The 25,002-nt window shown below is 44.8% G+C and overlaps 1 protein-coding gene and 1 long non-coding RNA gene across 3 annotated transcripts; one reads left to right on the top strand and one right to left on the bottom strand.

Annotated features, from left to right (window-relative positions):
- Nucleotides 1-4,089: 4,089 nt before the first annotated feature.
- Nucleotides 4,090-15,731, bottom strand: TTLL10 (tubulin tyrosine ligase like 10; the record flags this gene model as incomplete). Its single annotated transcript, XM_061450026.1, is given in 9 exon segments — nucleotides 4,090-4,397; nucleotides 4,578-4,618; nucleotides 4,620-4,668; nucleotides 8,971-9,085; nucleotides 10,259-10,393; nucleotides 12,036-12,223; nucleotides 14,594-14,662; nucleotides 14,665-14,711; nucleotides 15,643-15,731. Coding segments are annotated over 9 exon segments (1,041 nt in total), but the record flags the coding sequence as incomplete, so codon positions are not given.
- A 1,956-nt stretch (nucleotides 15,732-17,687) lies between these two features.
- On the top strand, nucleotides 17,688-24,500 carry LOC133267699 (uncharacterized). Of its 2 annotated transcripts, XR_009742836.1 has the most exons (5): nucleotides 17,688-17,822; nucleotides 17,958-18,090; nucleotides 18,201-18,308; nucleotides 23,674-23,820; nucleotides 24,242-24,500. It is a non-coding gene; the product is annotated as an uncharacterized LOC133267699 (long non-coding RNA). The 2 variants fall into 2 exon arrangements; XR_009742835.1 differs by lacking the exon at nucleotides 17,688-17,822 and having other exon boundaries at nucleotides 17,837-18,090.
- The last annotated feature ends 502 nt before the right edge of the window (nucleotides 24,501-25,002 follow it).

Genomic DNA, 25,002 nt, shown 5'->3' with positions numbered 1-25,002 from the left:
TGTCAGATTAGTGCTCCTCCAGCTTCACAGAGCACTAACATGGCTGTAATGAATTGGGGGGGCAGGCTTTCAGCTGGGCTTACTTGCAGTGAATTGGTACTGATTTCAAGTAAGAATCTAGCCTGTGGCTTCAACTAGTTAAGACTCAGCTAGTTAAAACTCACTGTTATTGCAGCCACATGTGTTTTGTGGCTGCAATAACAGATTCAAAGCTCTGGATGCTTTCTTGGTTTGGCCTTCTGGTGAAAGCTGCTTGGAGTCAACTCTTATGACCAAATCGGCTCCTTGCACAAGTGAGTTTTGAGTCACCATTCACATGGAAGGGTATAAATATCTCACAGTACAGCCATTGCATCAGCTTCTTCACATTGCCTTACAGATAACAGAAATAGTACAGGGCTTGGAAATGAAATCCTAACAGAATAGTGACATTTCTGTTAATCACCTTACTAACTACTCCAAGGGGATTATTCCAAGTTGAATGACGTGCTGGTTTCAGTAGGGCTCTATGAAATTACAGCAGCTGTGGAGCAGGAGCTATTGGCTCCATAGCTGTGTGATGCAAAAGCACTTGAGAGAATTCTAAGAAGTGGGACAGGTTATTACCTTGGTAAGCTAATCACTAGCTTCTGTGCTTCAAGGCATGCTTAGTGAAAACTGGATAATGATCTACCCGGTGACTTCATGACCTCTCTATGCAATCCAGGCAGTAACTGATTTCAAGTCAGAGAAGGAGAAAAGTTCTGTTAGTTAAAGTATATATTAGCCATTATGAAGAAGAATTGACTCTTCAGCATCTTTTCAAGCATTTATAATCATCTCTTCTCGGCTTCTCTAGGCTTTCATCCTACTTTACGAAGGAAACCACCTACTTGTGGTTTCTAGACCTCTTAGTCTCTCTCGGAACTCTTTCCACTTGGTCTGTCTTGAAGCCTTCTCTAGAGGAAGTCTTGGCAAGCTTGAATAGAGCTGGAGGATTAATTGTATGATTCATGGGCATGGTTTTATCGCTGAGCATTTCTTCAGTGATTATGTCAAGAGGAGTTATCCTGTCTTTGCTTTTTCTCTTCTGTGCATCAGAGTCTTGCAACTGGCTGAAATAAGTGTAAGGGAAAAGGCAGCGCAAAGGGTTATCCTTGTTCACTAGAATGTATTCCTCTGTAGTTCTAGTTTGACTCTTCCAGCTTCTCTGTGATTGCGTTTTCTGCATCTGGCATCTCTATACCTTCACTTTGCCTTCATGTAGAACGAGAGCAGAGATAGTGTGAGACATAATTAGTCCTTTCAATGTATTTTGTTTTCTTTGATCCTCTTCATGTTCTTTCTGGTGTTACTGATAATTTTTCCCATAGGTATCTCTGTGAAATTTGCTTAAAAGAAGAGAGGTTTCCTCTGTTGCATCAGGAAATGTGCGTTTTCTTAGTTGAGATGAACTGGAGATTCAGCCAAGGAAAGGTGAAAGCATTGGATTGGATTAATAGGATAACTTCTTTAAAGTGTGAGACTGTCTCTGCCTTGCAGTTCGCTGTGGGATTTAATATACTCTGAAGTCTAAACCCTGGCTAGGAAAGACACTTCTTACTGCTCCTATGTTGGCCATATTTATTCTTGGCTGTGTATTGACTCTTCCTGGGGTTTTTCTGATGTTTTCAGCAAGATTTCTGATTGTGACCTTTTGTAAAGGTAAAATAAACTTGGAAAATGGAATGAAGTGCCTCTGTGATGTAACGAAACAGCTAGGAAAGGCAGGAGTTTATTCGTTAGCTTGTCCCAGTGTTCTGGAGCACACTTAATTTTACTTTCCCAATTCGGTTCCTGACAATGGCAGAGAAGCAGCAACATGGGGGCAAAAAAACCCACCCAAACTATTTGAGGAATGAAAGATTTGAGTGTCTGTCTGTGCTTCTGGCAGCAAGCAGCAAGCCTTGGTGAGGTGTACAAGGCTTCCTGGGCTGTGGGTGTTGAATATCTGACACTGCTGACACTTAATACTGAAACAAGATGATCAGAGCCATATTATTCATTGGAAACTTGCACAGGGGCCTTTAGGGTTTCTGTGTGCCTACCTTGCAGAATGATTCCACTTCCTGCTTACCTCAACTACCTGACTTTGGGGCTGCTTTTTGATGGGAAAAGCAACCAATTTCCTGACTTCTTAAAGGCCAATTCAGAGGGAAAAACCCAAAGTGTGAATCATTGAAGCCCTGGAGAATTTCGGAGAAAGAGCTCTTCTTTACATCAAAGGAAATGAAAGCTGTTGGTTCAGAACAGTGAGCTTGTAAAACACTGTACTGAAGTTTCCATTCAGGAGGGAAGATGGCTTTATTTTATCAGTGTGCAGTTACTACAGTGTTTGAACCAGATCATGGCTGAATTTTCAGCTCAAATCCCAGAGTTTGTTTTTTTTTCAGGTTCTGATTTAAACTTCATCTTCGTACATGGACTGTAGGTTAAAAGAAGCTTCTCTCTCAATGAAATGTGGCTAACAGTATTCTTTTCCTTCAGTCTTCAAAAGAGAAAACAAAATATCCCTGGAAAACATCCCAAAGTTCCTAGAGATTAAGTGATCAAGCAAAGTTAGATATCTGATGTTCACCTATATGTAGGTGAAGTTTAAAAAGTGTATTTTGTGTTTTTAAAGGTATTTTTCCATGTAATTGTGTGTGGGACAGTTGGTGGCACTTAGTCCTTGTTTTATTAGGAGTTGTCCAGCACTTACCTTAAGCTTGTCTTTGAGTTGTCCAATGAGGAATCAAAATGTAAAAGAAGTTCTTGAGCTACCAGGGGTGATGAAAGGTTTGTTACCATTTTGTGGGAGTGGAAGGTGGCCCTGCCTGTGGCAGGGGGTTGGAACTGGGTGAGCTTCAAGGTCCTTTCCAACCCAAACCAGTCTGGGATCCTATGACATCCTTCACTGTCTCCAGAGCCAGCTCTTTTAGCACGTGTACTTCAATGCTCTTTAAAAGGGACCACCACTGACAACTGAAGTAGCTGTTAATGTAACAGGTTTTGTGGTTTCCTCAAAGCTGACATCACTCAGCTGTGCTGAGAGTCACTTCCCAGAAGAAGGGGAAGTGTTCAGCACGGTGGGAATGGAAACTGGCCTTCAGGAGGGAAGCCTCTGATCGTTCTGGGATCTTCCAATGACCCACCTCTGAAGCTTGTGTGTTTAAGGTCGGATTGGATGGGGCTTGGAGCAGCCTGATGTAGTGGAAGGTGTCCCTGCCCATGGCAGGGGGGTTGGGTCCCTTCCAACCCAAACCACTCTGTGATTCTATGATTCCTCTTCAGTGCTACACGTATGTAGTGAGGTTCAGTGTGGGCTTCTGGAATGCATGGCTGTGCTGAGCCCTGAATGGATTTCTGCAATCTATATGGAATCCTTAGAGCAGAACCACCTGGGCTAAGTACTGTAAAATTAGCTTGTACCTGCTAACTACAGACAATGATGTGAAGTATAGGGAATGTCAGAAATCAGCAGCTTTTGAGAGTAGGTGCTCTGTTGTGCTTTCTCCCCCCAAACTGAAGACAAGCATGCTGTTGGGCACAACTAAGGTACAGTGCTGCCCAAGAGTCTGTGCCATGCTAGACATCAAGGAATGGATGAGTAAAAAAGGGGAAACCTTAGCAGTAAATAATGCTAGGGAGGGGGGAGAAGACAATGTGGCTTTCCAGTTGACTTACCCTTCAGGAACCTGGCAATACCAGGACATAGGCAAAGGTTTTGGGAGATTCATTGTGGTGCTGCCTGTGAATTCCCCAAGGCACAGGGAATTCAATGACCGTTTCATTGTATGCGTGTTTTCAATGGCAGTGTAATCCTGCCATCTTGTGACCCTTGTGGATGTTGCAGTGTGTAGCTTGTGCGAGAGAGTCTTTATTACTGTAACTAAGAGGAAATTTAAGTTCCTGGTTTAAAGAGGAAGTTTAAGTTCCTGGTTTTCCAGCCGAGGTTGATACCTGTTTGTCTATGTAAGGTGGAAAGGAGCTGGACATGCACAACACATTCAAATTTAGCTTTTATTTTAGTTTTCTATCTTCTGACCTTGTGAAAACCCTTTTGCTCTGCAATGGTTTGGGGGGGGTGTTCTATGCCAGTCGAAGAGCCACACATGTAGTGTAGTCAGGACAGTGTTGTGTTTCTTTCTGGCCAACAAGGCAACCTCTCTTGTTCAACCAGGCTTCTGTGGAGAGTTCTCCAGCACTTTCTCCAGGCTGGCACTGTCTGTTTGGCAGCATGTATTGGCCTTTATACAGGCCACTTTGAAGCTTTAAGGGTTGTTTCTGGCCCAGGTCTGCATCATCCTCGTGATGCAGTGAAGCACAAAATGACAGTGTTTCTAAAGGCAAAATCCTGTGGCCTTTGAGGCACTTCTTGAAAAACTCAAGAACCAAATCTGGAAAGGAAGATGCAGTTATGGGATGGTCTGAACACTGGTGCTAGAATACACCCAAGCCATCGTGCGTATGCATAGAGCAGCTGTGCTTGGGGAAAGGATGAGGGGTGCGGAGGGGAAGATGTTTCCAACCTGTGATCTGTGGCTTATTACTATTAAGACTGTGACTTGTTCACTTACCAAGGCTCTCATAGACTATAGCTGGGATGATGTCTTTCAAGACAGTTGGTGTGCAGTGCTGGGCTTGTATTCATCTCCAGAAGCCAGACCTAGGAAAGATGAATGCCCGTCAGGAAGCTGGTGTCAGAGGAATGCCCTCTGGATGACTTAGTGACCACTTTGAGAGGTAGGAGCACTAATAAATCCCAACAAAATCCCCAGTACAGAATGCAGGCAGGACAGAGTGGATGAGTTAAACAAAATCCCATTTTTGCATTCATTTAGTTATGTGAGAACAGCACCACACATTGTTTTATGTCTTCAGCTGGTGCTCTTTAGGTTAACTCTTCTCTATAGGTATGTAAAGGCACTTGTGTTTCTTAACATACCAGTTTCCATAACAATTTGTAGTTAAGTTTTTTGGATACCATGAAGTACTGTTATAAGGAGTCTAGGACTTGATCTGAAGTGGACATGGGACCAAAACTATGCAAACATGAGTTTTCAGTGAACCCTTAGCCTTGATTTCCTGGTTTAGTTTCCAGTAGAAGCCACTTCAGGCACTAATTTGACATATCTGTACTCGTCTCATCTCCATTTCCCTTTGAAATGCCAAGGGCTGAAGCTACAAGCCACAGAATATGGTGTCCAGTTATAAGCCTGTGTGAAACCAAACAATTGACTTGCCTGTAATTCCATTTACTATTCCTTTCCCTTATAGCAAGAGAAACTGTTCACTTCCTGCCTCCACCATATGGTGCTGCATCCTGCATATAGCACATGTAGGAACTATCAGCAGTTTGTAAGGGGGGATATTTAATTGTGTAACAGCCCCAGGAGGATTTTACTCTCTTTTGATTGATTTAGGAGTATAATTGGAAAGGTTTGTGTTTTTCCTGCAGCAGCAGTGAGTTTGCTTTGGCAACGGGATGGCCTTCACTTTGGCGCTTTATTTTGCCAAGAAGAAAATACAACAACAATTTTCACTTCTTTGAAATACTTTATTAAGAGGCTGGCAAGGGAAGGCAGTGACACAGCTTTGTTGGTGTTTGGTTTTCCAGAGGAGAAGTGGAGCTGCTGCTGATAAACCTGCTTTACAGATGCCAACAGAGGGCACCGAAGTGACATCCGTTTTTCTTGGCAAACCCATTCTCAGTAAGTGTTCTTTTTTCCTCTTAAAAGCTCCGAAGATTTTGTGCTAACAGACTCAATGAACCTTCATAATTGTCTTGATTAGGTTTTGGTTTCTTCTCCTTTAAAACAAATACAGCTGACAGGAGGAGGAAAGCTCTCTATCTGTCACGCTGCTCATCTTCTACGTTCCCTATTATTGTGTTGTCTGAATGTCTCCCAGTTTGGAAATGCACTTAACCTCTCCACAACGAGGGCAGGTTAATAAATGCCCTTTGTTCTATTCCAGGAAAAGCAGAGAGAATAAGGCCAAGATTCACCATGTCTATTTGAACATCCGTAACTTCCATGGGTATTTCAAGTTAAATGAAATTCCTGTGCTTTTCTCTGCATCTGCCATGCAGGTATCTTGCTCAGAATTTCCTATCAAACATGTGATAAAGAAAAGGAAACCAAAACCCAGAATTATCTGTCTTTGACTTTCTAACCTGGATCTTTTCCTTTAGGCTTTTCAAGTGATGAGGACAATAATGAATGCCCTGTGGCTCTGGTCAGAAGTGCTGCTCGGGGTGTTTCTAAGGGATGAAGAGGTTACTGCTCCCTGCAGCCTGTCAGTACAACGTGTTCTGTCACATCAGACTTGCTCTGTCAAGACATCACAGGTAGGCTTAAAAACTTTAAACAGGAATTGTCCAAAGGCTCTTGAACAACAGGCTCACTGCAGCCAGGTCCTGCACTACACCAGGATCTGAGGGTTTGTTTCTTGTGCTTTGCATAGCACTGAATGCAGTGGTTTTGTTTCCATCCAGTTTGCTTACTATTGTAGTTTCATTGCTGTAGAATCATCCTTATTGCAGCAGTTCAGTCTTTCAAAGAAGCACTGGATGATGAGACTAGGTTCATGCAAAAGACCTGTCAAGGGTCCTTCCCTGTTGCCCTTGTGTGCAGGGAGCCTGACCTCTGACTGGAGCTTTAAGCAGCACTGAAATATCAGAGCCAGAAATAGGAATGAAATAACTTGTTCTGTATCCTGTGTGGAAATAGCTGAAGCCACAAGCACAGTCACAAACCAAGCTCTGGAAAGGCTACTCAGATGTTGCTGACCCAGAAAGGGACCTGCTTAGTGATAGTGGAGACCAGAGGCTGAGGCAGTGGGGTCTGTTTTCCACAATCTTAAAAGCTCCTATGAGCTTTTTTTATCATCATGACCTGGGGTGGACACAGCCAAGTCTACAGTATCCATATGGTACCTCATGCTCTGGGGGTGAATGAAAAGCTCTGTCATTCAAATCAAAGGAACCGTCCCTGCTTTAACTAGGGATTTGAGTGTTATCTTCATTTAGGTACACCTCTGACAAATTGGCAAATAGCTTATCTGTGTTCACTCTGTTCTCTGCTGATAAAGAGCTGAATCCCTTTATGGCTGATAAAAAACTTACACATCTGTTTTCCCAGCATACCTCTGGAGAGAAGCCCTTCTGCATGGCTGGTGCAATGCTCTCTGAAAGCAGGTTCCTTGAGCATTTCAATGACACTGTCCTAAGCTGTGCAGTGACTTAAGCATTTGTAAGGCAGCACAAGGAGACTTCAGAAAACAGTAGGTAAAAAAGCCAACAGCAATGCCACATCCCTCACTTCAGCTCGCTGTCCTCTTAAGGCACTTCTTTTTCTTCTCAGCTTACATATGAATATGCAAAGCTCTACAGAAAGCTGTGGTTTCTCATCAGGGCCTGCTGTCATACATAGTCTATGCTTCTGAGAACTCGGAGGGAGGAAAAACCTTCCAGAATCAGGATGCTGTTTTGGGTGCCATGGTTTAGTGTGAGGTGTCCCTGCCCATGGCAGGGGGTTGCAACTGGATGATCTTAAGATCCTTTCCAACCCTAACTATTCTATGAGTCTATGCTGCAGGGCATTCAAGAATTATTAGGGATGATGCTGGGGGCATTTATATCTCAGACAAATAAGGAAGAGGGAAAGGCAGGATGAGCTGTGGGACTGGATGTATAAGACTGTTAAATCAGCGTAAAGCAGATTCTACACGTCATGAAATAGGATGTCAGGGAGAATAAGGCTATTTCTACATTATTCTCTCTCGGAGGGAAGTTCCATGTTCCAGCTGACTCTGTCTCCACTCAGTGTCCAGAAATCCTCATCCTTCTTGTAGGTAATGCTTGTAGAGAAATAGATTCTGTTTATCTCCCCATATGTAAAATACACGGGGATGTAATGGTCTTTAAACGCTGAAGCTTTTAAGGAGCCAAGTAGGAATTACCACAATAGAGTGATACTGGATCTTCTATTCTACTTAAAGTTTACACAGCTAGGGCTTTGCATGCCAACCTTGCAAAAGACAATTCCCCCTGAAATCTGAGAAGCACCAGTTTCTGTGTCTTTGCCATTTACCCTCCTTTGCCATTGACTTCCTGTACAAAGGAGTCTATTGTTCAGGTGCCTTACCCACTGCTGCATACATTAATTCCATTCTTTCGTAGGGTTTGCTGTTCCCACTGCCCTTTGCTGGAATATGTTTGAGTTCCTTTCTGCTTTAGCAACAGCAGAATCTGCCAGATGGCTTTCTGTTATGTTTAGGCCAGGTGGTTTTAAAGTACTGTGCTGCATTGAAAGCACCTCAGTTGCTTTATTTAACATTTCCTTTTCCCTTTCTTCTGGCTCTTCTTGTCTGTGTTTTACTCACTCCTTACAAGCTTGAGTTGTAATTCTAACATATTTTGTGGACTCAGTGTCCTGACCTATAGCTGAAGGTGGACATTGAGAAGCTGATGCTGACATCAGAATCAATAATGATTGATTCTTCGGCATGGGGAGGCCGAGTTCTTCATTGCCTTTGATGGATACTCAGCAAGTATAGATCACTGTACTTGACGTGATGGTAGAGGTATTACACACTGGTTTATGCTGGCTGATCACCTGGCATGTTCTGGATAAAGAAGAAACTGGGTGGGCATTAAGATTTCAGTACTTTTCATTATGAACTGCACTTTGCTGTGGGAATTCTGCACACAACAGCTTTGCCTGCAATGAGCACTGCTCTTCCCATCCTGAGCTGTTAATGGCAGGGTTTCTCTATGCCGTGAGCATGCAAGTGCCATGTCTTTGATGCTGGACAATGAAACTGGAGGGGAAAAATGAATCCTGCCCTTGATCCTGACTGATTTAACGCTCTGTTTAGTTCCTGGCACCTGAGCCTGTGTCAACTGTGCTATGTTAGGTATCTGGCCAATATTATACTTAGTATTTCACAGTATTGTGTTCATACCTTTAAAGTTCTCATCAATTAGAAAGTCGCAACTGATGAGATTGAAGTAGCCCAGTTTGCAATCCAGTTTGTGCTTGGCTGCCAGGAAGCACTGCAAAATGATCTGCTTCATCCTTTTCTGGAATGGAAGACAGGGAAAGGTGGAAACTGATCATTGGGAAGGAGTCAGCAGAAGTCAGAGGTGTCCTCTAGGTTTAGGGACACTCGTCCTTCCCCTGCTTCCTGCAGAGCTTCTCTCTAGACTGAGTGGAATGAAACCCTGTCTTGAACTTGGTTCTCCAGACTACTGCAGTGATGCATGGAGGAATCTCAGCCCTTGTGCCTTAATCTGAATGAGCTGTCTGGACAATGTTTAGCAGTGTTAATTCATTTACTCCTTGGGGGCACCTGGATGTGAGCTGAACACAGCCATTTCTGACAGTGATGCTTCAGAAGCCCCTCACAGCTGTGCTGGACATGGTGTTTTAAAGAAGCCTGGTGAGTGACAGCAACTTCTAGTAGGGGATGCTAAGCTTCAGTCAGTTTGGAGCTGAAATGCACTGTGGGGAATTGCTGAGTGGAGAGAGATACCCTAAAATTGGCTGAAAAGTTTCTGATCCCCTGAGAAATTTGGCAAATTCAACTACGTTTTCTTCTGAGCCTTTTTTCTGAACGATGTATTTTAACAATTAATTTTCTTTGTGTTTGGCTTTAAACGACCCCATTTCCAAAGTTGACCTGAGAAAGCTCTGTCCTGTGCCCTTTTCACCTAGCAAGTCATGTAGGGAACTGATGCATCATTAGACTCAGGCTGATGAAGTCTCAGGGACTCAGATAATTTCTTCAGTGAGATAAGAAGGTGGTCAGAATCTGAATCTTCCTCTCTCTCCTCCATGCTAGAGAAGATTTAAGGCCCTGACATGATTTTCATGGGGCAAAATCAGACAGAGTGAATGGTGAGACCAAGTTAAACAGGAAAGAGACCACTAAAAGTGTAGTCTCTTTCCAGGCTGACAGGCTGGAGAGCTCTATGATGTGTACTTGATGCAGGACCACAGCATTGCCCAGGAACATGAAGGCCATAATAGCATTTTTAGAGCTAACATTTACAATTGCACTCTTTTTCTCAGCTGCTTGTTATTAAAACTAAACTCTGTGTCTTCACTTCTGTGTTTAGCATCTGCAGATAAATGGGTACTATGGGACCGTCAATACCTTCTCGCTCAGTGTATGTGTTTCCTTGGGGGAAGTGATGTGTCTTCCTGCTATTCCTGTCACCCTAATGAGGCAGATGAGCACACCATCCACTTACAGTAAACACAGTGAAACCCCAGTCTTTGGGGAGCCCTTTGGACTTTCTGAACTTCTCATTAATGTAGCTGTTGAAATGCTCCATCCGCCAAATGGTCTCATCTTTCAGCTGGCTGTACAGGGAGTTCTGCATGTACTGAGAGGTGGGGAAACACAGCAAAGGGAGGATTAGATTTCTGGCACTGAAGAGTAATGGCCTTGCACGGCAGGCATCCAGCTGCCCTGAGTTGTTCCAGGCATCTGGAGTTGGGATGAGCCCCAGGATCACAAAATAGAGGTGGAGGGAATAGAGCTCCTCACTAGCAGAGCTAAAGCTGAGCCAATGTCTTGACTCCCGTTGTACAACACTACCACAAGCAGAATAATGTGCCTGACCCACGTGGATGCTGTAGTGACAATTACCCAAGGTCAAAGCAGTGTTGTGTGACAGGAAGAGGTGCTTTCAAGTCACAGACATGATGTTCTTTGGACTAAATCCAGTTCCAGTGCCTGGAAGTCTCCTACATCTGGGAGAGATGGATGGATGGATCACCAGAGGGAACCAAGGTGAGGGCTTCTCTCTTCTGCTCATTAATCCCTTTGTCAGATGGAGTTAAGTCTTCCAGAAGTCTTTTTTTTTGCTTCCCAACTCAACTGTGGGACCTTTACTATGAGGTTGCAAAGCTGCTGGTTAGTGATGTGCCTCCTGACGCTTGTCTTTTGGAAAGACACTAGGAAAATGGCTGATTCCAGGTGGGATGCCAGGGCAGGAAGGGAAGGAGAGCAGAATCAGCTGTCATTTGAAGAAGTCTGGCCTATTACCAGCTGCTCCTGCAACTTTCCTTTCCCTCTTCCCAGCAGGATCCCAGTTAATTTGTGTTCTGCTAATAAGCACCTGTTCTCTGTTTATTATCACCTGTGCCCTGGGATCCTACCCCAGCACCTGAATTCCCATGGGGATAGCTCTGTAGCTGAGCAAACAAACTATTCCAGGAAAACAAGTGGCACACTGATAGTAGCATATATTGCAGGAAGCAGCTATAATCTGCTGTCCTGAACTGCACTTCTATAGGAACAGTAAAACTCCAACCAAAGTGGGCTTGTCTGATGCCTCCCTAATGTGTATTTTGCTAGTTCTCAGAACCCAGCATACCTGGGGGAGCACAGAAGGGCTTTAAAAGCAAACTGTTTTCTTCCTTCTTTTAATTCTCTTTTATCAGGGCCACTTCTAACAGCTTACAGGCTTCATTTGAAGTAAAAACTGGAGCAAGGAAGGCTTCAGTTTTGTAGGGGGTTAAATGCCACAACAGTTTTGTTCTGTGGCTGCTCACAGTTGAGAAGGAGGACGAGCAAAGATGACGGTTTAAGAATGATGGCTCTCAGAGAACACATCTGCGTCTTGCATCATTATGATTATTGTATTTCAGCACAATGGGATCAGCAAAATCCTTAGCCAAGATTAAGGCTCCTTTGAGCTAGGTAGCTGCAGTCAAAGGCTTCTTGCCCTAAGAAGCTTACGGTCTGCAGATACAAGAGAGAAGAATGGCAGGAAAAAGAGGGCTAGGGAGAGAAAGTGTCAGGTAAGCAGGGAGCTGGTCCATGGCAGAGAACAGAGCCTGCTTTGGTAAGGCTTCTGTGCTGCTCCGTTGCCATGCCTGACCACAAGCCCAAGTGCATTTCCTGGCTGCAGAGATTTTGCATGCATGAAACCCTTATTTTTAGCCTTCCAAAAGTCCTTTTTTGCTTCCCATCTGTCAATCTCACCCTCCCTTCTGCTGCGCTGGCTGACCTCAGCTTACCTGGTTGGTCAGATGAGCAGTCAGATCATCAGAAGCAGCATCATAGTTGACACAGGTCAGCCTGACATAACCCTGGGCAAAGAATAACAGGTATGGTGCTGTGCAGGCAATGAGGAGGTTAAGAGCAGACATCAGACTTCTTCCCTTCCAGGGGTGCTGAGTGTACCTATGAGAGCAGTATTTCAACACGTGTCACAGCAGGCAGCCGTAATCCATGACCACTCAGAGCTCATACAAACCCACAGCCAGTTCAGGCACCCCATAGAATTCATCTCTTTGTCCCTTTCTCTCAGGTTTTAAGGTGAGTGGCAGCAGAGGGCGCTTGTAGGAGAGGATAAAGACGCCAAGAGCAGCTCCGTGTAAGAGGAATAGAAGCTGCTCCGAGGACAGGAGCAGGAGGTAATTAAAGATTTACTAATATTTACTGGAGAATACACAAAGTTTATGTTTGGACACAAAGAGCCCTTCATGCAGCACTATTGCTTTTATTGCCAGAGTGATGTAATCTGGGAATTGTTTCCTTTTATCATCAAAGGTTGCTGGATGGCCACAGAAATAACAAGGATATGCTCTTAAAACAATGCTAATAGTTTTCAAAGGTGAATGGAGCCCCTTAGAGCAAAAGCCATTTCTCACTGCTAGAAACCAAGATGGGATCTAAGATAGGGTCCAACCACTTTCTCCCCTAGCACTTGTCCATGTCAGAGACCACATTTTGGTCTAACTGAGGCCCTTGGTCTGGTTTTCTTAGGCAGATGTTGTTTTGCTCCATGCGATGGTTGCTGCATAAACACAGTCTAGCCTGTAAGATCATCATCTTGCAAGTCTCTCTTACCCTTTGCAATGAAGCCAACCCTTCCTTTGTAACAAGAAGACATGTGTGGATGAATGGAAACAGAGAACATTGCTTGCTTTGGCCAGGGAAGCCCTTGGAAAGGTTGCTGTGTGTGCTGTGTTCTTTTGCAAGATAAAGATGCCAAGCCAGGAGAGCAGAATGTCAGGGATATGACACGGGGTCAGTGTGAGGAACTGGTATCACCACTTTGCCAGGACATGCAGTGATCACTCCATGGCAAAATGTGCTTTTGCCATGCCAGTACTACAGTGTTATCACGACTGTATCACACTGTCATGACAATGCCATGCCTGGCCGGGCACCATGAAGTTTAGAGAGCCCTGCATGCCTAGCTGTGCACACCAAAGGCAGCTGGGAAGTGCAGCTCCTGGGATAATTGATCTCTCTTGCATTCCTCTTTGAAAGGTTTATTCACTCATCTCAAAGCACTGAAGTGATTTAATTATAATGCATTCCTCAGCTAAGGGAGGCACAGGGAAGTGGAGTTAACAGAACACAAGTAGTGTTGAGTTGCTGAAACTCTTCTCATGACTTCTGCTGCCTTATTTTTCCCTTCCTTTTCCTGCTGCTGCTTTCTACAAACATTCTAATAGTGGCTTTTAGTGTATATAGTACACAAAGAAGAACCTGCATAGTTAATTCATGCAAAGAATGAAATGTAAACCCACCCCAACCCAAAATGTTAGTGACTGGTAGCCCCTGCCTGTTGATTGAGGTCTAGACTTTTGCAGCATTGAAGCAGAGTTAAGAAGGTATTTGGGAGGCTTTATTATACTGCAGGGAACAGATACTGCATCTGTATCGCTTGTAAAATGCCAGCTTTGTATAAGAAGCTGGGATTATATCTCATTTAAATTGCTTTCCACAAGGCTTTATATATAGACCTCCTGTACAGACCCATAGCATCTGGCCTTTTGAAACCATTCTTAAGCTTCCAGACAAAGGTAAGCACGTCCCTTGCTCACTCAACGGTGCCACTGCTGTCACAGCATTTGAGCTGCAGAATTGCACTGAAACATACCCCTTCTGCACTGCCAACTGCTGTCGTGGGGCAGCCTGACAAACAGCTGCCAGGAGAGCTGGTAGGATGGAAAAGGGAAAGGTGGCTGCTGTACATGGACTGGCAGGGCAGTGGTACCACTCTTTCTACCACAGAGAAGCCTGCAGCAATGTGCTGTGGTGCTCAGGCTTGCCAGGGCACAGGTCCTGACCAGCTCCCTAGGAGTAAAAGAATTGCCCCAGGGGCTGTGCTTAGGGAGTTTGTGTTTGTTGTGCAAAGTACTGCTCTGAGGGTGCCAGGCAGAGGTGTTGCTTTGGGAGACCTTGGGTTTATGCTTTAATGGTGGGAAAGCTGGGGAGTCAGGATGGTCCTATCAGACCAAAGGTAAAGAGCAATTCAACAAGCCTGAGGAGGAGGGAGGACTGTTTCTAACATGACTTATGGTTTGTGTTTAAATCTCTACTGCTCATTTTACTCTCCTTAGTTCATTTCAATGGCATCCTTTCTCCCAAGGCTGTTTCCTTGAATAACCCTTTAATCACCATTGCAATCTCTGATGTCCCCTCCAAACTCTGTCAGGAAGTCGAGGTTCCCTGTTTCTCCTACCCTCAGGTGACCTCCTTTGCCCTGGGAATCACAACTCCAGCATTCCCAAGTTTTTCCCACCACCCTCTCCTGCTCAGGGCCCACAGGCACCTTTACCTTCTTTGAAATGGTAATAGGTCTCCTGGCACTTGATTTCACACCATTTCAGTGCATAATCCTCTCTTGTGTGTCATAGATACGCTGCCAGCCTCTTAGCTGGCAATAGATGCTCACACTGCATAAGGAAAACAAAATAGAAGAGGATCCTCCCTTCTAATAACAAATACTTACTTAGCTCATATCCCTTGAACTCCTAATAATTTTCCATGGCAGTCTGACCTAATATACCCAGGAGGCCCTGGGTGGGGGATAAGGTGGAAAGCATTCATTAGAACTGCTGCTAGTGGACCTGTTGGTCTGAACTTGAGAGGGGCCGGGGGAGTAGCTGAGGATGCTAAAGAACATTATGATTCAGCAGCTCTAATGAGACCTTGTACCATTTCAGCAGGGTTTTTCCAATTAGGATGGAGCTGGTACCCATGGAATAGAAATGTTCAGAGTCCAGTCTTAATAAGGAGCTTCTCTGCTGAGGAGTGTAGGGAGAGATGACAAACAGCAATAGAAAAAGCTGTTTGTAGCCTATGGAAACATAGCAAAGAAGTGCTGCTTGCAGCAGAGATTCTGTGGTGCTTGGTGGTGACAACATCCAGAGAAGAATGCCAACATGCTGGAAAGAGCTCAGAAAGGAAGGCATGGAACTTCTGATGTGACAGTTTTTCTTGGGCAGGAATCTCTTCTTCTTTTTTGCTTGCTCTGCATTTAGCACAACAGAATGTTGATCAACAACAGGGGTTGCTAGCTCTAGTGGTGATGCTAGCAGCTTTCCTACATGGTGTAGCAAAGTGATTTTTGCACAGCTCAAACAGAGGAGCTCTCATTAAACAAATAGAAGTACGTCATTCCCTTGCAAAGATGCAGTTAGCTGCTTCACCACTAGTGGCCTTCCCATGGGTACTTTCTATTTGATTTATCTTTAAATGGTTCCCCAGGTTTAACCCTCCAAAAAGATAGGAAATCAAAGGAAAGTTATTTAATGGATAATACTGCATCATTTCATATCTGGTCATACTACTGTTCATAAGAATCTGCTGGGAGGACCTACTTACAGCCTAGCTCCATTAGATCCACTGATATAAAAATACGGTCCTGGTGCTTTCAGGATCTCTTCTTTTGGCTGTTTTTCTTGAGGGTTTGCCTTACCCGTGTTCTGATCTCGTCGTTCTTGGCTTTCTCAAGCTGCACTTGAAAAGTAGCTGCAAAATTGGAAATGGAGAAACTTCAGATGAGCTGGGATCTTCTCCATAAAATCCATCTCTAGGGAGACAGCTGGTAGAAGACACTGTAAGGTAACTGCTTCAGTTGGGTTTATAGCCATTGCATGAGCTGAGTACAAGTCATTCCAGATGGAAAGCTGGGGGTGGCTATGGCAGAGTCTGACAGACTGCAAGGTCTAGAGAGGTGTGGAGGTACAAAGGGAGAAGAGCAAGAAGAGCCTCCTAAAAGGCATTAGCCATACACTATGCATTGAAACAGATTCTCTTTCAACTGTAAAGCCTATAGGAATTTTGACAAGCCCATGATGTGACAGCTCTGAGGTCCCCTGACAGGCAGCACAAAGTGGGGTGGTGCATGTGAACTGGTGTGACAATGACTGGAGGAGTGGGAATGGGAAACTTCAAACTGGTAGCTAATCAGTTCAGTCTTGCAGGGGTTCTGGTGCTTATTCTAAAGCCCCAGGGCTCAAAAGCTGGTGAATTTGTAGAGGATAATAATACTTTTTAAGTATAAAGTGAATGGATCTGCCTAACAAGTGCTGTTGGGTGGAGAATGTCAGAGCTTGTATCTAGCTTTAGCAGTTGTGAAGATCTTCCAACTTCTTGGCTTTCTAGGAAGGATAAACTAAACCAAAAGCATCACTTCCAAATCCTTCCTGTCAAGTGTTTTTTCTCTATAATACATAGCAAAAGCTTTTCTTTCACAAGGCAAAATGAGACTTCATCACTTTTCCTTCATGCTTTGTCTGTATTTCAGGTCTCTGATGTTCTTCATACAGCACAGACAATTCTCTGCTGCAGTCTGCAATCGGGTTCTAAAGTAGCTGAAACAACTCAAGTACCATCTCACCCGTACAGAGATACAGGCCCAGAGGTCTAACCCTGTGCTTTATAATGTATATTTGGGATATCAATACCCTCTTCTCCAGACTTATGGAAAACATACAAAGGTTTAATACTTCCAGAAGCTATGCCTCTGTTGTCTCTTCAACTTGGCCATGCCCCAAACTTTTTGGAACAACACGTGAATAGAAGAAAAAGTCCCCCCTGTCCTAGTTCTGTTCCCATGGAATTAGGTGGGAAGGAGGAGCAGGAAACTGGAGTCACCTCCTCCTCAGACTGTTCTTTTATTGTTATTGTAGTACATCCTGTGGCTACATGAGTAAAAACTTCTATCTCAATGACAAAACTCCTTTGCCATAAGTGGAGCAAAGGTATTGGATGCTGTTATCTCTCTTATTTTACAAGCAGTTGTTTTATGTCTTTGCTGCACTCCACCTATGAGCACAGGTGCAGTGCATAGTGAACTCTGTGCCCAATTATTGGATTTCCCAGCAGGCTCCCACACCTGGTTCACTTTGCTTTGGAATAAAGGAAGTAGATTGCAAATTCTTTGAGGCAAGACTTGCTGTAAATTCCTGCTTCACGTAATCCTTGGCACCAAAAGGTTCTACCACTAAAAGCCTCAGTGTTGTTACACACTGCAGCATTATCAGTGCTAATCCCTGGACTCCTGCCTTGAAGTTCCTCCTTAAATTCAAACCAAAACAAACCAAAAGAGCACACTAAACAACCAGTTCAGACAAGCCAGGGCACAGCGTCCACGATGGAGAACCCTGCCTCCGCAATGTCTTGTAACCAACTGGAACGAGCTTTTTCCACAGTCAACATCCAGCTGCAGACTCCAGTTGCTCCCTGCAGGATGGTGGGACAGTTGCATTGAAGAGGATCTCCAGCAGGGAGCAGTGCCTGGCTCTTGTGTCGCTCTCCTTTTGCCATCAGAGCACCAGACCAAACAAAAACACGCTGTCCTCCTCTAGAAGAGGCTGTCTGTCATTGGCGACTCAGCCAATTTTTGGACAGGCTGTTTGAAGGCAGGTTAATGCATTATGCATAAGCATCAGGGAAATAAAAAGCCATGCAGGAAAGCAGTGCAGTTCAGCTGCTTCCTAAACCCAGAGCTTGTTATACAAAGGTTGTACCATGAAGCAGTCCCACCCCTCCAGCTACTGGTATCTTCCACCAGTGGGGTTGGTCTCTCTCCTCTGCCTTAACACGGGATGTTAAAGTGCTGCTCTTGTTATTCTTTGATATGGGAATGTAAATATTGATTTCTCTATTTTTAACGTTTAATTGCTTGTTCCTAGATCCTGCCAGAGCTTTGGGCTCTTCTACCACTTCCCTCCTTGCCTGGATTGCTAAGAGATTAACCAATTTTAAACAGTCCCATTTATCCCAAGACATGGATACGTGAAATATCCTGCAGTGATTGAAGTGCTGGTAAGGTATTCTTCCATTAGTCTGAACACGTACTTGTCTCTCCCTCTCTAATCTTTATACAGAGACCCATGGGGTGGGAGCCTTTTATCATCTCTTCTGTCTAATTATAGAATCTCCCAGTATTCAAGATGAATCTTCGTTTCACTGAATCTTTTGACACGTATTATTTTAGCGAGAGCCCTCTTAAGTCTTCATTTGCTTGTGTGTTTTGCATCAGGGTAAGGAGAAACAGGGATGCAGGGTGTATTCCTGTTGCTTGATTGCATAAATTTGAGGCAAGGGCCTCTTCCCTTGTTTATCAGAGATGGGATTAGATGCTTCCTGGGACCTGAGCTCTTAGGAAAGAACAGAGTGGCTTGGCTTGCACACTTCATCACCAGAGGGGAGTGGGTATTCCAGAGGCTGAGTTTGTGCATCTGAACTCAGCTCTGGGCTGTTTCTCTTTCCAGAAGGTGTTTGTGGTGGAGAGGGGGAAGACCCACTGGGGAAACAGTCTTTTACTTGTCACAGTGACTAGCAGCATGGAATGAAACAGCACGATTCCCTTCCAGAGAGCCCCCACAGATGTTATCTTCACAGCGGGCGTCACCAGTGAATTACATTGCTTGAGACAATCCTGAATCTGGCTCATTAATTTCTTTGGGAATTGCATGTTGGCAGCATGTGTACCAGCAGCTCCTATCTCAGCTCTGCTTTCAGTGCCCATGGGGATGAACACGGGCAGGGAGATGCAGGCTGCTTTGTGTCATTTGGTACCAAAGGGAACAAAGCAGAGTTTAGAAGACAGACCTTCCTTTTTCCACGTAAAGGAAGGTTTAACAGTGTAGAAGCTGACTGATTTCCCCAGAATGTAGCTGCAATTTGCATTTAAGAACACCAAATGAGCTAAACATCTTCCTAAAGACAAGACCTAGAGATTACCTCTGTACTAAAAAGGTTTTCATTTGAAACAAATACATCTATTTCTTATTGCCAAAGCACAGAGCTGAGCTCAACAACAAACGTGTCACAGAAATAATGCTCTTGGTTTGGGCATTGAAAGATTTGGGGCATTTCAGCCAAATTCTCCCTCCAAAGCAATGGTTGCTTTTCAAAGGAGCTGCTTGCTAATGGATGGCTTGTGTTTCTGTTCATGTTTTCAATGAAACAGTCAAAATGTTGGTATGAAATAATTTAATTTCATTAGGTATTTGTCAGCCAATATCAGTAATTTTGGTCTTGAACTATTTTAGAAGCAAAGAGATGGGCTTATATTTTCTCAGGGTTTAAATGAAAATGGTGTAAATTATGTGCAGTACGTGGGGAATTCATGCTCTATGGGTGGTATAAGAAGAGGTAACTCTGGCATCAGATGAGAACCTGGTCATAAGACTTAGTACAAGCAATAGCTAAACCATGATACAATATTCACCTCTGATAGCTGATAAGGATCCAGCCTGTTGGTAGCTTCCTTGCATCTTGCACAAAGGCCATCTCAGCCTGGCCTGCAAAAGGATCATCATCCTTATGTCTTTCTGTTTAATGATGTCTCTGTAGCACTTTCTCAGTAACAGGCACTAATACAAACAGTGATTGCTGGTGATAATAAAGTGATGGTGCTTCTGCATCCAGAATTTATGTAAAGCCTTTGATATCAGAGAAGAACATTTTAGGCATCATCTTCCTTGTCTGGAGGGGTAGTTCTGCAACACCTCAAAGCAGCTCAGTGTTTTTACCAAAGGATATCTGATGACAGCAGGTTGGTGATCCCAGTTTTGGTGGTCTGATGAGAACTGAGGCTTTGAGGATTTGCCGAATCATGTTTGGAGTAAGGGCCTGGAACCTTCAATCCAAGTATCATACTGGAGATGCAAATAGCTGTTCAGTGTGTAAGCCAGCACTGCTGTCATGAGATGACACAAAATAGCTTCAGCATCTTACTGATAAACCCCTCTGCCCCGTATCTTCATGGAGATTAGAGGTATTCTGTACAATCACAACTTCATGCCTTTTAGCCCCCTCTTTCAGGGGCTAAAACTACATCTTAAGCCAACAAGAAGGTGTGGAAATTCTAACCTTTGCTTGGCAGTTCCTAAACACTTTAGCAGAGCTCTAACTGTACCTCATCTGCCTTCAGAGAACTTGCACTTCTAGTCAGGCCACAAATTGCTTCTAAAGAAGCAAAACATCCTGTGGACAGTACAGCCTGCCTTACTTCATGGATAGAAGCACAGTGCATCCACAGCAGCAAGCAGAGGCTCAGCAACTCAGATTGCTTCTGCTTTGTTCCGAGTCTGCCGTGCCTGTCTGGGAGGGTCAGAAAACCTTCAGTGCTTTAAACACAGGCTGATCCCCTGGCAACAGCTGCCTGGAGACTGGTGCTGGTCACGCAAGGGGTTCTGGTGCTGGAAATGCACTCCAGTTTTCCTGGAGTATTGTGTTCAGCTTTGTGGCCCCAGCACAAGAGGGATGTGGAGCTGCTGGAGTGAGGCCATGGAGATGCTCTGAAGGCTGGAGCAGCTCTGCTCTGGAAACAGGCTGAGAGAGCTGGGCCTGTGTTTTCTTATGTGGTAACTCCCCTATCACCCCCGGACTAAAAGGGATGAGAAACATTGATGGGAGGTGGAATTTGGCTTCCATTCAGCCTCTCTGTTGGCCCTGCATCCTCCAGCGTGGCCGTGCCAAGCTGGTGTGAATGCCCTGGCACTCCTCCCTGCCGGTCACGGTGACCTTCAGGAACATTCTATTTTCCTGTTCATACACAATGCCTCTGATTAGCTCCAGTGCTCGCACGGAGCCAGTCGGGATCCTGACCTTGCCTTACCTTCAGCCTTCCTGGATTACCTCTCACAGCCAACCCTCCCAACCTTAATCTCTCTGGTCATATAGAGAGCAGCTCGGAGCGGGAGGATGGCAGTGTTGCAACCTGCGACTGCAAATACCTTCAGCAAACGTTACACCCTCTAGGAAATATTGCCTAATTGTTGGAGAAGGGGAGAGGTTGACAGGTATAGGGCTAAGAGAGGAGTTTCCTTCACTCAAAATGCCCGTATGTGTTGCTTTGCATACAGTGAAATGAGCTATTCCATAGGGAATTACCAGAGAAGACTCAACTGTGTATTTGCCCTGTTTCCCTTTTTAAATGCACTTTGGATGCTAGTTTTCCACCCTTTTCTGTTTGAATCTCCAGTGCTGAGCATGTAATTCAAAGAACAACAGAGGTTTTCCTTTGCATGGGATGAGGAAGGGGCATTCATCACTTCTCCCTCTTCTACCTATCCTATTCTGCTTTGTTACATGAATGTAAAGGCCTCTTAAAAACTGAGGTTTGTAGAACTTCACCAATAGCTTTAAAAGTCATTAGAGTAAGCAATGGCAAAGTGCCTGTGTAATCCTTATTATCCTGGAAAACCAGGCTAGGAAAAACTGCAATAGAGAAGAATGTGGGCTGCCAACACAGGTACAGATGGAGACAGAGCGTGTTTAATTCACTCTTCAAAGGCTTTCGGCGACTTGATCATCTTTACAGGTGCCATTTGAGGCATCAGGTTTGGGAATCAGGCAGTGGGACAGCTTGCTGCTGCATTTGGTCTCTTGTTTAAGTGCGTAAAGCTGGAAAGTTTTGATGTGAAAAGCCCTTTTGGATTCATGTTTCTGAAGACCTTATGGGATCCATGTGAAATACAACTATAACAAGCTAGTCCCTTGACTATAAGATATATCAAGATTTATATAAGACATCTATTTCCTTGCTAGAAGATGCAATAATCAGGTTATAATTCTTTTTCAAGGTGCTCATGAAATCCAAGGAGCGCTGTATCCAACAAAGCCCAGTAAAAAGTCAAATATTAAACCATGGAAAATTCCTTCAAAAAATAATGTTCTACATCATTACTTATGCAGAACCTTGAGTCAAGCAATGGAGCCTTGTTATTCAACAGCCAGGAAAAGCATGGAATAGAGAACTAATGTCACACATGCTGCAGGGAGACAGCAGGTCTCAGAGGGTCTGGAATTCCCTCAGTTTTTGTAAGCAGAGATTGGTTTCACAAACCATCCTCTGGAAGGAAGCGAGCTACATAAAAGTGCTAATGTTTGCTTGCTGAAGAAACCAATCTCAGCTCTACTGCAGGAATGCTTTTTAATGCTTCTCTCTCTGAATAGATGCAAGTTGAGGATGAAAACTACTGTTTCAGTGGCTTATGAGAGATGCTTTAGCAGCTCCTGCTCCTGATCATGCCGAAGTTCAGGTGAGCAGCACTGTTCCATCCCAAAGCCACTGAGCCAAACCCAGCACTCAGGGCTGGGTACCAGCTCCAGCCCTCTCGTGGGAGAGCAGCACTATCTGGACAATCTCTTTCATTGAAGGATTTTTGAGCAGTGACTCATGTGCTGGTGGTGTGTGTGCTCCCAGTGCCCTTTCCCACAGCTAACTGGAGGGGCAGAACAACACGTCTCTCAGAGAACAATGTTTTAATCACGTTTGGAGGCTGCTCCCACCCTTACGTAAGCTAATTCCCAAAGTATCTCTGGAGGTCAGTTCCAAGCAGGTTTTTCCTAGCTTGCCATTGCTGCTTTCCAGTGGGAGCAGTGTTTCTTGCAGGGGGGTCACAGCATGATCTAGGAGGAATAAACTTGCCTTGTGGAGGCAGCCTGGAAGGACTGTGCATGCTGTTTTATACAAGGAGGGTGCTGAAGCATTGACACAGGTTGCCCAGAGAGGTGGTGGATACACCATCCCTGGATGCATTCAGGGCTAGGTTGGATGTGGTTCTGAGCAAACTGATCTAGATGAAGATACCCCTGCTCATTGCAGGGGGTTAGAACTGAATGAGGTCCCTTCCAACCTGGACTATTCTGTGATGTTCTTGAGTGTGCAGCAGAGTTGTAGGGGTCAGAAAGCATCATCTCCTCTTGGCCCTGCAAGAAAGCCACTGCAGGAGACAGGAAAACTTGTCTAGACTTCAGTTTTCCCACCTGTACAAGGGAAAACCCCAGTTTTTACATGTTGTGGACAAGAACAGATAATTATTGGATATGTTTGTTGAACAACACATGCTTGGGCCTCCCACTAGTGAACTATGTGGTCCCCATCCGGAACTGAGCTGCAGCTTGATTGTGGTGTGTGTAGGTTTTATTTCAGTACCACAGGGAAACAATAGGAAGCAGTACAACATACAGCAGCTTTCCCAGAGAAGCTTATTAGTCTGGCCTTGTCTCCCCCTGCACAGCAGGCCATAGACATGTGGAAATTAATGATTAAGCCCCAATTCTGACACAAAGCTGTGCAGTTAGGTGAGCCCACTGGATTCAAACATAAAATCCAAGGGTTTTGGCTGGTTACTGTCATAGTTTTGTACCAAGGCCACTAAAAACCCCCAACGCCTGTGGGAGGTTCAGCACATGAGCCCATTTCATGTAATCTGTCACAGAAATCCTAGGTATTACAAAGAGACTGACCCATCCCCTTCCCCCAGGTGTTTCTGGTAGCACAACAGGACAGCAGAGCAGCTGAGATCAGCTAAATCCCAGTTTACACCTCCACACTTGCAGGTGAATTCTGTTCACCTCCTCACACCTCATTAGCAATCTATCTTCCACCAGCAGGAGCACAGGAGCTTGCCATGGAGATCAGATTTGAGGCCAGTCCACCCTTGTGTCTCATCCCTGACATTGAACAGAGCATCAGCAGAGAGCACTGGAGGCTGCAGGGCACTAAGCTGGAGGAGGGATGACTTCACTGCGTTGGAGGTAGGGGGGAAAGGTTCTTGCTGATGAGGTAGAGGTGACTCCAGAGGGCTGGTGAAGCTGGGGCAGAGCTGAACTGTGTGCTGTGCCATGCTCTGCTTCTTTCTGGTGGGTCAGGCCATGCAGCCAGGACCTTACTGTACTGAGGAAAAGGGAGAATATATGAAAGAGCTGTTGTTAAAGTGTCCTACCCCCTCCCTGCCTTTCCCTTTGTTTTATTGTGCTGTTTCTAAAGCTGCTTTCCTGTTGTTTGAACTCCTTCCTTTCCCTCCTGCTTTTCCCATTTAGGTAGGGAAATGCCTTGCTCTTGACACAGCATCCAAGGTGGATACTGTGACCAGTCCTGGTTCCCAGGTTTGATCAAAGACTTGCCAGGTTCTTTGTTTCTGTGTGCACCATGAGGAGCCCTTTGCATATTTTTCAGGTGATTTAATCCTCAGTTGGCCATGCCTCAGATGGCTCTGCTGCTGCAGGTGCCTTGCTGCAAGGGGCGCATGAAGTGCTGAGCTTTCTCAAGAGCACTGAAAGCCCCTTCTCTCCGAGTTGTCTCATGCAGCAGATGATGGCTTCGTGAAGAACAAAGCAGAGGACCATTTACAGTAAGAGGAGTGTGCTTTGCTGAGTGCAGAGTGTTTGCAGCTCTTAATGATGCAGAACCTCTTTTAGGTGGCTGTGGGAAAGGGGTGACTCTGAGCAGTGTGCAATATTTGTTTCACACTAGCAAAGGCTGGAATGTCGCAGGCAGCAGGAATGGTTCTTTGCTTTTGGGCCCACAGAGCTCTAACATATCTGCTTTCTGCTCTGCACCAAGGCTGAGCCCGTTGCAAACTAACACAGCATCCCTGTGTTCATAACAGAGCAATTCTAACTGCCCTAGCTTGCAGCATTCCCAGCATTCAGACACAGTTAGACCCTCGACAAAACCAGCGTCTGGAAGCCCAGGGTCTTACTGACATTGCTATGAAACAGTTCTGAGCTTTCATCTAGCACAGCTTGTGCCACATGATGGAGAGCAAGAAATCAAGATCAGTCTTTGACCATTTGTTTGCTTTGCCCATGTTAGGTTGGGCCAGGGGGGAAACCAGAAAACAGCTCAGAACTCACAGAAACCAGAGGGAGCATTTACAGAACTAAGAAGCTGCAGTGGAATCAGAGGGGATGAAATTCACTGCTACAGGTACAGGA

The sequence above is a fragment of the Pezoporus flaviventris genome, unplaced genomic scaffold, assembly GCF_033815535.1.
Source record: "Pezoporus flaviventris isolate CSIRO_AGI_PZ_B2104156 unplaced genomic scaffold, CSIRO_AGI_Pfla_v1 ptg000009l, whole genome shotgun sequence".
Lineage (NCBI taxonomy): Eukaryota > Metazoa > Chordata > Aves > Psittaciformes > Psittacidae > Pezoporus > Pezoporus flaviventris.
Note: the sequence above shows the minus strand (reverse complement) of the source record. Positions and strands in the feature narration are given on the sequence as shown.